The sequence below is a fragment of the Mastigoproctus giganteus genome, chromosome 5 (assembly GCF_048544385.1).
Source record: "Mastigoproctus giganteus isolate SK-2022 chromosome 5, ASM4854438v1, whole genome shotgun sequence".
Classification (NCBI taxonomy): domain Eukaryota; kingdom Metazoa; phylum Arthropoda; class Arachnida; order Uropygi; family Thelyphonidae; genus Mastigoproctus; species Mastigoproctus giganteus.
In genome coordinates this window covers 157,127,724-157,140,653 of record NC_143579.1, presented here as the reverse complement: position 1 = coordinate 157,140,653, position 12,930 = coordinate 157,127,724, and the positions used below count along the sequence as shown (strand labels likewise).

General features: G+C 39.7%; 1 protein-coding gene across 1 annotated transcript in view; it reads left to right on the top strand.

The window, feature by feature from the left end:
* The window catches only part of LOC150085787 (homeobox protein Nkx-6.2-like), a 64,635-nt gene extending 54,330 nt beyond the window's left edge, over positions 1-10,305 (top strand). The window contains exon 3 of the mRNA XM_090373485.1: positions 9,802-10,305. Coding sequence (XP_090229611.1) covers positions 9,802-10,023 — 222 coding nt within the window. The 3' untranslated portion in view covers positions 10,024-10,305. The remainder of the gene's footprint in view (positions 1-9,801) is intronic.
* The last annotated feature ends 2,625 nt before the right edge of the window (positions 10,306-12,930 follow it).

Here is a 12,930-nt window from a genome sequence, read left to right as displayed (position 1 = left end):
AGGAGACTGATTTTTGACTAGCTAAAGGAGGTGGTATACATTGATCGCTTTGAGAAAAGTAAAAATCTTTGAGACATTTGTTTTATTGCCCAAAAGTGAAACAAGTGTTAGTGGGTCTTCAGTTGTGGCTGGAGTGAAGATATTCTGGCGTTCTATTGCAAATTTTGCGCATTCCACAAGGATATGTTTCACTGAAAGTACTGTTTTACAGTGATCACACTGGGGGTGATTCTCCCCTCTTAAAAGATAACCATGAGTAATATTAGTGTGACCTATTCGGAGACGAGCTAATATTACCTCCTGTTGTCGAATTGCACTGAGGCTTGAAGGCCATTGCTCAAGTTTTGGCTTGATACTTCGAAGCTTATTTTCAAGTTGATTTTGCCATGTTGATTGCCACTGGTACATGCATTTTTCCTGTATTATTTGTCTATAATCTTGATGTGGAACTCTCCACTGTACATCAGGTGGTAAGTCGGCCGTTTTTGCGGCACTGTCCGCTAATTCATTTTCTGGAATTCCCATATGTCCTGGGACCCAACAGAAGTGTATGGTTTTTCCAAGCTCAGATAAGGTATATAAAGAGTTTGTTATTTCTTTAACGACAGGGTGGGTGATGTTCATGGTGTTTTCCAGGGCTTGAAGTGCACTTAGGGAATCAGAGAATATTATGCTGCTTTCAATATTGGAGGACTCGATATGCTTCAGTGCAACCTGAATTGCCATTAGTTCAGCAGAAAAGATACTGAACTCATGTGGCAGTTTGTAGGCTAATGTTATGTTCGGGAAAACTGCGGCGATTCCAACGTGGCTGTCATTCTTTGACCCATCTGTATGAACTACAATGAAGTTTGGAAACTGCTCCACCACTGCATGGTACAATTGCAAAAAATTTTCTTTATTTAGTGCAGATTTATCCCATTTATGAAGGTATTTATCACATAAAGGTGGAGTAATTCTCCACGGTGGAAGGAGTAGTGGAGGGGTACTTGTGATATTATCAAAACTCAGATTAAGTTCTTCTAGAAGATGTCTTATTCTTATACCTAACGGTCTGTTAGCAGTAAGGCGGTTATGGTATAACCTGCTGTGTTGGGGAGTGAAAAGTAATTCCCAATTTGGGTGTTCAGGCATAGATCTAATTTTATATGCATAGCGTAATATAAGATGTTGCCTTCTGATAGAGAGAGGGGGTTCGTGAGCTTCGGCATATAGACTATGTGTTGGAGACGTGCGATATGCTCCTAGAGCAATGCGTATTGCACTATGATGGAGAGGATCAAGCCAGCGAAGAACACTAGGCCTTGCTGAGCTATATACTGGGGCCCCGTAATCAAGTTTTGATCTTATTAAAGATCTGTATAGCCGTAATAAGGTAAGGCGATCAGCTCCCCACTTTGTTGCTGAGAGAACCCGGATGATATTTAATTTTTGTTGGCAGGATGTTCTTAGTCTTTTAATATGTTCCAGGAAGGTAAGTTTATGATCTAAGGTGATTCCTAAGAATCGTATGCTGGGTTGAACTGCTATTGGTTTTCCGTTCAGTTGTAGTTCCGGGTGTAGGTGCAATTTACGTTGTCGGCAAAAATGGATACACAACGTTTTTTGAGAACAAAGCTGAAAACCATTGGTTTGTGCCCATGTACTGATCTTATTTATTGCCCCTTGTAATTGTCTCTCGATCGTATTCATGTTTTTCGCATGGCAAGAAATACTAAGGTCATCTACGAACAGTGCCTTATCAATAGTGTTCGGAAGTTGTTCAGCAATGGTGTTTATCACAATTATAAAGAGTGTAGCGCTGAGTACAGAGCCCTGGGGAACTCCTTCTTCCTGAAAAAATAGTTTGGACAGCGAAGTTTTAAATCGAACCTGGAAAGTTCTCTTGTCTAGGAAGTTGCGTATGAAAATCGGGAGATGGCCCCGAAGTCCATGGCGATGTAGCTCACGGAGTATTCCATACTTCCACGTGGAATCATAGGCCTTGCTGATGTCAAAGCAAACCATTACATGGTGTTCCGATCTAAGGAATGCATTCCGAATGGAATTCTCTAGTTTTACTAGTATATCTAGTGTTGATCTGTTCTGTCGAATGCCGAATTGTGCAGAATTTAAGAGATTGAAATTTTCCAGGTACCATATCAGTCGACGGTTCACCATCTTTTCCAGAATTTTGCAAAGGCAACTGGTCAAAGCAATGGGTCTATAGCTAGTAGGGTTTGTCGGGTCTTTTCCAGGTTTAAGGAATGCAAGGACTGTAGCGTGGTGCCATTGCTCAGGGAATGTGTCTTCCCGGTAGAGCCTATTGAACAGATCAAGAAGTGACTGCAGTGATTCAGCACTTAGTTCCTGTATCATTGAATAATGGATATTATCTGGTCCTACAGCGCTACGCCTAGATGTTGACAAGGCTCTATGTAGTTCGTGGATAGTGAATGGTAAGTTATATTGTTCTTCTGCTTTTGAAGAAAAGTTTAACTTTTGTTTTTCTGAATTTGCTTTGAATCTTCTGAAGGCTGGTATGTAACTTTCTGTTGCTGATGTTTTGGCAAAAGTTTCTCCTAGTATATTGGCAATTTGGGCGGGGTCAGAAATGTTCTGCCCTCTCCATTCCATGATAGGCTGAGGTGTCGTTTGATAATTACCACTCATTTTCCTGATTGTTTTCCAAATTTTGTGTGTGGGAGTTGCTTGATTGATGGTTGAAGTGAAGCGAATCCAAGCGGCCTTTTTATTACTGCGTCTAACATACCTGGCTCTTGCTCTAACGCGTTTAAACTGAATGAGATTAGCTGTGGTTGGATAGCGCCTAAAAGTATTCCAAGCTTTATTTTGATCTCTTTTTGCTGCACGGCATTCGTCATTCCACCATATTTTTGGGTGTACAGGTAATTTTGAGGAGGACTTTGGTATAGCTTGTCCTGCTGCGTGTAGTATACTTTTTGTGACATACTCAACCGCTTCCTTGGTTGGGGATTTTTGTATAATTTCACGGTCCACTTTAGCTAATTTTTTATACATCACCCAGTCTGCTTTATCAATTAGCCACCGAGGAATTCTAGTAAGTTGATAAGAGGGTTTATTTACTAATTCAATTGTAATGGGAAAGTGATCACTATGCAGTGGATCATTGTTTGCCGTCCACTTTAGAGTAGGATACAAAGTTGCAGAACAGATAGACAGGTCTATTGCAGTATTTGTTCCAGAAGGAAGGTGAACGTAAGTAGGTGAGCCGTCATTTAGAAGGAGAAGGTTGTTATCATCTAAACATTTTTCAATTAGTTTTCCTCTTTGGTCAATATTGTTGTTACCCCATAGTGTGTGATGACCATTTAAGTCTCCCAGAATGAGGAAAGGTGTGGGGAGTTGAGCTATGAGGTTGTTTAGATCATTTTGTTGGATGGGATAGCTTGGTGGAATATATAAGGAGCAGATTGTAATATGGATGTCAGCAGCTACACGGACCGCTATTGCCTCGAGAGGAGAGTTTAGTAAGACCTGTTTGACAGGAACAAATGGGTTTGTTATAACAGCTACTCCACCATGTGCAGTATTTTGATCAGTTCTATCTTTTCTAAAGATATTGTAATAAGACAGTTTTGGTGTGTCTTGAGGTTTGAAATATGTCTCTTGGAGGCAGAGACATATTGGTGTGTATTTAGAGATAAGGTCGTATAGGTCATTAATATTGGCACGGAAACCACGACAATTCCATTGAATTATTGTATTCATTGTTTATCTCTAGTTAGACTTTCCGAGCGTTTTCTTGGTGCTGAGGTTCTCTGTTTTTCACTCTTGTTTTTGTCTTTCTTTCGAAAGTAGGGCCTTTCTGTTTCCATGTCTTCTTCTACAAAAATGTGTAGGACCGGGTCATCTGGGGGTATTTCCTTAGTATCCATTTCCTGTTGGTGAGTAGTTACGATTTGTTTTTCTTTGTGCCCTTCATCCGGGGAGTGGTGATTTTCGATTGGTACAGAAATAGGCGTATTGACTGCCTGAGTTTCAGTTGTATTGAACAGTGTTTTTACATAGTTCGAGAAAGACTCTTTTGGGGGTACTGTTAGATCAGTTTGCGATGCGGTTGATTGGAATTTTTTGGTGATATGAGCATACGTAGATCTATTTGCAAGGTTTGGTGGTGAGATATTTCGCTTAGCTTCTTGATAGGACACGTTATGATTGGTTTTATAAATCTGAATAAGTTTCTCAGTTTTCCAGCGTTCACATGTTCTAGCGTAAGCGGGATGATCTTTTTTGCAGTTTGGGCATATCGGTTGGGGTGCAGTACAGGCTTCGCAGTTGTGATCAACTGACCCGCACTTTGCACAAGCAGGAGTTCCCCGGCAAGCTGTCTGGGAATGTCCGTACTTCTGGCATCGGAAACACCGTAGGGGATTTGGAATATAAGGTCTGACATTACAGACGAGATATCCAGCCTTAATGGATGCTGGGCGATGTGGTGTATTAAAGGTCAAAATGAGATTACGTGTAGGAGTCAGAACTCCTTCTTTTCTGGTGGAAATTCTCTTGACCTGTATAACGCCTTCTTCTTTAAGTTCTTCAAGCATCTCCTCTTCGGATACATCTATTAAATCCCAATCAGAAATCACTCCTTTAGAGGTGTTCAGTGATCTGTGGGGTGTCACAGTAACTGGTATTCCAGCAAAGAGATTAATATTCAAGAGCCGCTCTGAGTGTTTACTATTAGAGGTCTCGATCAGAATATCTCCTGACCTAAGTCTTTTTACAGACTTAGGAGTTCCAGCTCTGCTTTCTAATTCCTTCTGCACCCTAAATGGCGAGATTTTGCCAATTGCATTTTCACCAGTTGAGTGCATGATCAGGAAAGCTGGGATAGGATAGGTGTCAGAGTCAGTTTTCTGCCGTTTTGAAGTTCCTGCAATCGAACTGTCTTTCTTTTTTGTTGACTGGGGTGCATCTGGCAGCCCAGATAAGTCAGAGTTTGATTTACTCATGACGTGCTCTTTTTGGCCCCGGGAGATAATCTTTTTCTCCCAGGTTACCAGCCCCGCCACGTGGAGGCAAGAGCGGTGCCGCCTAGTGACCCAAGCGAAGTGAAGGTTAGTATTAACGAAAAATAAAAAAGGGGGTTAAAGAAAGGTACTTTCCTTTCTGGGTTATATAATATGAGAGATCTATTCAATTATAATGCTCAAGAGTTAACGGACTTGCGAAACTCAGGAGAAACGTATATACAGTAAAGCGTATCAGATAATCACTATGAAAAGGCGCTGTGGTCACTAATATCGCTTGGCACTCGGGGCCAAAAATTTTAGATGTAGTGGTGTAAACTGTTTGGCATCCCAAGTTTTGGTCGATAGCAAATCTTAAAAACATTCTTTTTAAGGCGCGCGATCCAGGATTTTAGGGTTTTCATTTGCTCTTGGGGTGGAGGAAGGAATTTTTTTTTCGGTGGTAAAATATCATGCTTAGGAAGGAGACGTTAGGATATGGATGAACTACTTAATTTTCCAGTCGAAATTTTCGGTCTCGGTGCTGGTCACGTTTCCTATAGAAGTGATCCAAAAGTTTAGAGGCAAGAGACAAAATCCATTATTTCGATTCCATGCGATAATTTTGTTGATGGCTCCTCGCAACTCTTTCCACAGTTCGTACATTAGAGCAGATACAAGTGGGCAGTGTGCGCGGGGTGGAAGAAATTGTTTTGATATGTTTTTCATTATTGAATAATTTTTATATTAAGTTTGGCAGCACTGAAGGCCACGCCGTAGGATTGATGAGGTTATATTTCACTAAAAATCAGATCAGCCGAGCATTGACCATTGGTTTCATGACTGTTTTTTCTCCTACAGCTGGTCTAATTACGAGTAGCCAGCCTTGTTAAAGTGTTTGGTATGCAAGCTTTAACACGGCAGTTAAGGTAACCTGCCTTTATAATTGTTAATGGTCTGGGATCGTCGAAGGTAAGGATTAAGTTCCAGAACTACCTTCTTACATTGCAATCATTCGTCTGATATTGACGACTTCTTTATCTTGCAGTCGATGTTTTGGTTCTTTACTTGACATGCCAAGGAAGCCTCATCCAATGATCTTGCAATCGGTGTTTTGGGATTCCACCAATAGTTGAATTTTCATAGTTATTCATACTGCCGAGCGCAAATTCGACCAGCAATTCTCCTGATGTTGACTAACCAGCTTTCTTGCGGTCCTGTTAGGGATGGGGGATTCATGAAGGTAGGTTCGTATGCATTTCTGCGCTACAAGAGAGATTTTTCCAATCAGTTGGTCTTATGTTCAGTGGAGGAGAAGATGAGGAATGTTGGAGCACAAAATTCTACTTACGTCAGTCGTTTGACATTTTGGTGAGACAGAGCTATGTTCACGATCTTTTGTAGTCGATCTTTTTCATTTATTTAAATCATACAATGGAGTGTTTTCTGGACTGACCTCCATATACACTTACATAATTCTTATTACAATTAATATAAGACTGTACGCTTTAAAATTTACATATACTTGAATAATCAAGGACATCTCAATACAACGATTTACTGGTAGTTTATCTTTCTTCAAGAGACTCCATGGATATATGTTTAACGCAAAAGCGTACATAAAACATATATTGTGTGTACCGTTTACAATTCACATGACTATAGAAATAAATTTTGCATACTCTTATCTATATAATATACGTAACACTTTACACTATTTACATTATGCACTAATTAACTTGACCATATAAAATTCCTCCAAAATATACAGGGTTCAAATATTCCTCAATATAAACTGTTTACAAATTTACAAAATTCTTTGAAATACTGTTGATGCAAATTAATTTGCTAAAGTTATCCTCTTTAATAATTTCAATCTACATATTCAGATTAAGCCTCGGCTCACAATAATTTGGGTATTCAAAACTAAATGTGAACTAGACTCAACCTGTCCACAACTGCATAAGTCATTTTCCAAATTAAAATGTCTTAACTTTATCCTTTAGTCCATGATCGGTTATTAAAGCCACCAACATTGTCCTCCAATAACCACCGCTTCATAAGATTGACAATATCGATCTTAGTGATGAATCTGCAAGTGCCTTCTTCCTGGTCTGCTTGATTTCAGCGATCCTGCCTTAATCTTAAAGATACTTTGCAAAATTTAATCTATCCTGATGGACAGGTATTCTCAGATTCCCACTAACGTTGTCGAGATTCGTTTTCTTACTGCATATTCAAGATTCCTGCTAGCCACTAACAAATCTGCTGGAATATTTCCGGATACTGACTATAGCTCTCCCAATCATGTTTAACGTTGTCACCAACAAACAAAACACGCTTCAATTAACAAAGAACAGATAATTCTGTTTAAGTGTCACCTTCGTTTTCTGTAGGATTCCGTGTCCATATTGCAGATTTTATTAAATACACAAGCTTTTACAGTAGGAGTTAAGAAATTTCCCAGCAACAGATGACTAAGAAGCAAAATCCTTTACTGAGGACTCCAGTGGTTTCATTTCAAGAATGGATTCCTTGGATATGGGGATGTACCTGATAAAATGGCCGCTCAGTTTATGAAGAAATATTTCCCTTCCTTTACTTCTATTATAGTATAGGAAAAAGAATTGCGGATTCTTCAAGTTTGATATAAGTAGATGAACGGAACTTGAAATGCAACATAATTCATAAAATATTCAAAAATGGAGAGCATCCAGAAATTAGGAAACATTCAAAGTGGTAAACATGTAGAAGGCGATACCATGTCCATATGCCATGGTATGACAACATGTATTCATTAGCTTCGTTACACTGAAGTAAGTCTTCTAGCTGTTATATAGGTATGGTGATTTAAGCATGACAAATGGTGACCTGTGCCTGCTTCACAACGAAAAATTATAGAAGCAACTTCTTTTTGCCTTTGCGTACTCAAAGTAGTTAACACAAGGAACTTGTTTGCCAATGGAATGTATACCTGGATTCTGAATGTTCCGTTTACAAAGGTAGTCAGCAGGAATCAGTGAAGAAGTGGCAATCTTCTTTTCTGTGTTCTGGTAGTCCCTCCCCCAGTTTAGTGGTGTGTACGGTCAGGATTATTTAAGTTCCCACGTTGAAACTGCCTGTAATTGCCTCAAAGTCTTGGGGAGGAAGCCGTTTCTATGAGCCGGCCATTGTGACGCTGTCTCCATTATCGGCGTGGACCTTCCTGTCTAACAGCCGATTGTCATGCAAATTGCTACTATGGATACATTCACGGGATAAGGAGCTGCTCGTGACTTTCTTCCTAGCTTATGTTTGCTTGTTCTTTTTCCACTGTTGAGTGATTTATTACTCGCAGTTTAATGGAGTGAAGACATTGAAAGGCTGTGGGAACTTTGTCTCGTGTGTCTTTCTGACTCCGACTTCCGATTACCTTTGTGTTTAAGGTTCCAGTATTCGCACAGAAAATTGTTAGGGTATTGTAACAGGCAAACTAATCCGCAGCAGCAAGTAAACCGAGATTTTGATTTCAAAACTGATATTAAGTACCAATTTTTATCTCTTCTTAATCGTCATGGATCTACAATATCATAAACACTAACATCAAGATCGCAAACGCCATGCTTCTGATGAAGTGATGATAATGGTGAGGTCTCCGTGGCTCAGTGAATTTATCATTTGTTCGGAAGAAGTGTTAATGCTAATTTGGTAGATGAACAAATGAAATCTTTACTTCCACCGTGGCCGCTTAGTCCCGTCTGTCTCCCGTTTGGAGGGCTATAGGTTGGATTCCCCTCGATGATCGGAAATTTCTAAGGTTCTCTTCAATCGAAGCTGTCAGGCAAACTCAGATGAAGGGAGTCGGGTTCTCGCCATTCAATTATTCCAGGTTATTCAGTTTGTACAACATGAAAATCAGTCGGTGAATACCCTATACACACCTTTCATAATATGGATATGAACAAACTACGGTGCCATTAAAATGATAATCTGAATTTTTGTCAAGTGAAACAGCCCTCGTAGATGGCATAATGATTATATTCGCCTAATCGTCATTCTCCCACCAATGTGGAAAAGAGCCGGGTCCAAATCCTGTCAATAACGCAAGAAAAATGGGCTTTTCACTGTGGCCGAGCTCAGATGAGGATAGTAAGGTTTTTCTCTCGGAAAATCGGGATTTTTTCGTCCAGCAAACGGATCAGGTGAACACCTACATTTACAAACTTAATGCATTACGGATGCACGAACTCCTTACTTAGTTGACCCGAACTGAATTTTTTTTTCATGTCAACTCTAGAAGTGATTAATAAAACTGCACTATACTGACTGCAGATAAACAGATATCGGTTTGCTGCACGTTTTCTAGGTTGACTTCATCTCGTTGGTTTAAGGAGTCAGATTTCAAGGGCGCTCTTTTAAAGGAGTTTTCTCGATAATTTTTTTCCTTTATGGGCGTGTTTTTGACATCAAGTTAGTGATTGAGTTATTCAGCGGAGGCTTTAATTCTCCCGATCGGCATTATTAGCCTACTTTCCACAAATGAAAAGTAGACTTGTGTCGCCTCCTCCTCCTACATACATGGGGGGGGGGGGTGAATTCCCCATATTATACTGATAATTCTGAAGTTCCAGATGATTTCTTAATGAAAATCGCATTTCCTTGAGCATCTTCTGGCCGTGTGCACATCAACTACAATTTCAGACTTTATTATGCTCCTTGACTTAAGAATCAGATTGTTTCATCAATTCTGCATTTAGTGTGTAGTATTTCGCATTGATTTTGTTTTTATTCTCAGTTACTGAACATTATTTCGAATGTTTCCTTATTATCTTTGTTTTCTCTAAATTAGGTGTGGTTCCAGAATAGACGCACCAAGTGGAGGAAAAAGCACGCAGCCGAAATGGCCACTGCCAAAAAGAAGCACGACTCCGAGGCAGAGCAACTTCGCCAGGATGACAGTTCTGACCACGAGGACCTGGACAGCACAGACAGCAAACGCCTGAAGTTGGACGACGACCTCCCTTCGTGTACTCGGCAAGAAGAATCATCGGACAGCATACCTTCGACCTAAACCTGTAGGTGGCATGGTAGAGTGCGCTGCAACAGCAGCGGGTCTTCTCCTCCTGCTAAAGTGCAATACATGTGACTTGTACATACGTATTTGGCATCGGCCTAATCCACCCGCAGTCACGTGACTACCGGGTCAATGACAACTACGACTACTCACACGAACAGATATCAGCCATGCCTTTTCTTTTTCTTAATCGCGAGAGGACGTTCTCTTAAAATATCTTCTTGTATCATTTCTTCTCCTTAAGAATCTCTGCAGGATCGCGAGACGATTGTTCCCCATCAATCCACTCCAACAAAAATAACAGAGGATTGAGCGAGAATATGGTGGACTACCAGAACTGCGAACTCTCATTCCCAGTTCTCCGTTAATTTATCTTGTTGTTGAAACCAGAATTCAACGACTCCAGAGATCCCTGGTGTCTAGGGTGATATTTGGTAAAAACCAATGTTGTGGTCAATGCTTAGAGGAAACGAGCTTGTCTCGCGTTCGACTCGTGTGGTGATTGTACATAATGAATGGACACGCTTTGTCCTTGTAATTGTAACAACTACGTCTTCAAGATGTATCGTCATTCTCTCTGTCTGTTTTGCTTCTTAATCATGCCAAAGATTACACAATTAGCTCATACTATGTCTGCCATCTTAGAAACTTAGTACTAGCCCTCCCCTTGCATGATTGCCTCTATCTCTAAAACACCTAAGTTACCTTTTCAGTCTCTCCCTTTGTGTTCAGACTAAATAAATCACCCATCAATAACGTATTCTTATTTCTTAAGCAATTTCAGTCCCAGATTCTTGTCATGTTCTTACGTACTTCAAACAATAAATATCTCAAGCAATAACTTTATGAACCAAATCTTGACGTGAGAAATCTATTAATGAAAATTTAACTTTCGTGTGAAAATAAACTAATATTGTCTGCAGCAGAGTACAGAATTTCCGTGATATCTCCACACAGAATTGTAGCCGTTCCCCCCAGCATAGTCTACTGTGGAGATGTTCCTACGTACAATACTGTAGAAATAACTACCACCCACTCCCCTTTATATTCTCCGGTTCTTTAGTAACGATCGAAAAGATATTCCGAGATATCACAGACAGATAGTATATATAAATATACACACGTATATAATATATGCCATATAACCAGCATCTTTGACTGAAAACATCGCATTAATAAAACTTTTAGTGTGTCCTTAAGTGTGTGGTCTCATTGCTGTTACTCATCTAATGAACATCCCCCACTCAACACAGCATCTGAGCACACGTTCAGATTTAAAGAATACTTTAATAAACATTAAATTAAGTAACATATTGCGAGACAGCTTACTGTTATCTCGCAACATGATTTTGTTTTCATCCCGGAAAGAGGTCTTGGGCTTGATCAAGTATAACTTGAACATTAATCCCACTGTCAGTTGTTATTAATAGCAATAAGAAATACTTCTAAAAGAGGCATTTTTCTTACTTTTGATGACAGTATCGCGCAAATTCCTGCACTTCAGTGATCATTGCGCACGCTGTCAAAATTTGATCCATCTCGTGATGAATACATCCCGTTATCTTTCATCTTGTCCTTTACCTGAATCCACAGAATTAATGGGATTAATTAAAGCTGACTGGCCTCATTTGCCAATAGAAAATTGAAACTTCGATGAAAACAGGTTAATGAAATAAATTGTTTAGTTTGTACAAAATATATCCGAACTTCGGAAACTACCAAATTTAATTCAATGCCAAATTTTCTTGATCAGCGTGTAGAACTCTTGAAACTAAATTAATATAACAGTTCTACCCGCTGCTCAGGACAATCGAATTTACATCAGTTATGGTTCTCTAGTCATGCTTTGTGCTACAATATTGATGCTATGGGTAATTATGATCATTCCAGAAATAATACAAAACCAAAAAAGTAATAAAAATTATTCACAGTAAACACAAGACAAGTAATCTTTACTGATGTAAAAATAAGCTTAATTCTGCACGTAAACATCCACGAATCACAGCCATCTATTAAATCGCCCGATTTCATTCTATGAAGGCCTTTTAATGAATTAAAGGGATCCTTTATCTAAGTCTAGATTTGATCTGTTGATCAAAAATAGATGTTTAGCAGTTAGTTTCATCCATCCGAAGATGGATGGAACTAACTGCTCTGTATAAACAAATTCTACAGGGTGTCCATCTGGACCCATAGAGAAAAATAAATATTTTCATCTTTGAGCCCAAGGATGCCATTGAGTGAGGAAGAACAAGTCCAGATAATTCTTCTCGTAAGAAATCGGAGTCAGAAAGAGGCAGTCGCAGAATTTAAGACTGCATCCAGACCGCGAGCCAATAACACAGAGCTGTGTTAGAAAACTTGTTGGAAAGTTTAGGAAAACAGGATCCATAGAGGATAAACGACGCTGTGGACCTCCAAGAAGGGCTACCAACGATGACACGGCCACAGCCACGATCATTTATGCAAAAGTCCAGAGTCTCTTCGAAGATTTTGCCGCTTTTCGACACTCTTCTCTCTCTTTAAGACAAGAGTGTCGAAAAGCAACATTCGCCACATCCATACAAACTTTAGCTCTTTCAGAAATTAAGAGAAGATGATTCAGACCGAAGGATAGAATTTTATGAATGGACTAGAGAACAACATGCTCAAAATTTCTCGTCCATAATTGTTTAGTGATGAAGCTGTTTTTATGGAAACAATGAGGTTAATCGACAGAACACCCGCTATTGGTCTCAAAACAACTCTCACTGGTTTACTCCTTGGAGGGAAGAAGGTGCTACTCGCGTAATGATATGGTGTGGCATGTGGAAACACCACGTCATAGGCTCCTCTGTTTTTTAAGGACATGTCACTGCAGACGCCTATTTACGTATACTCAACAGGCAATCATTCCCCAGTAGG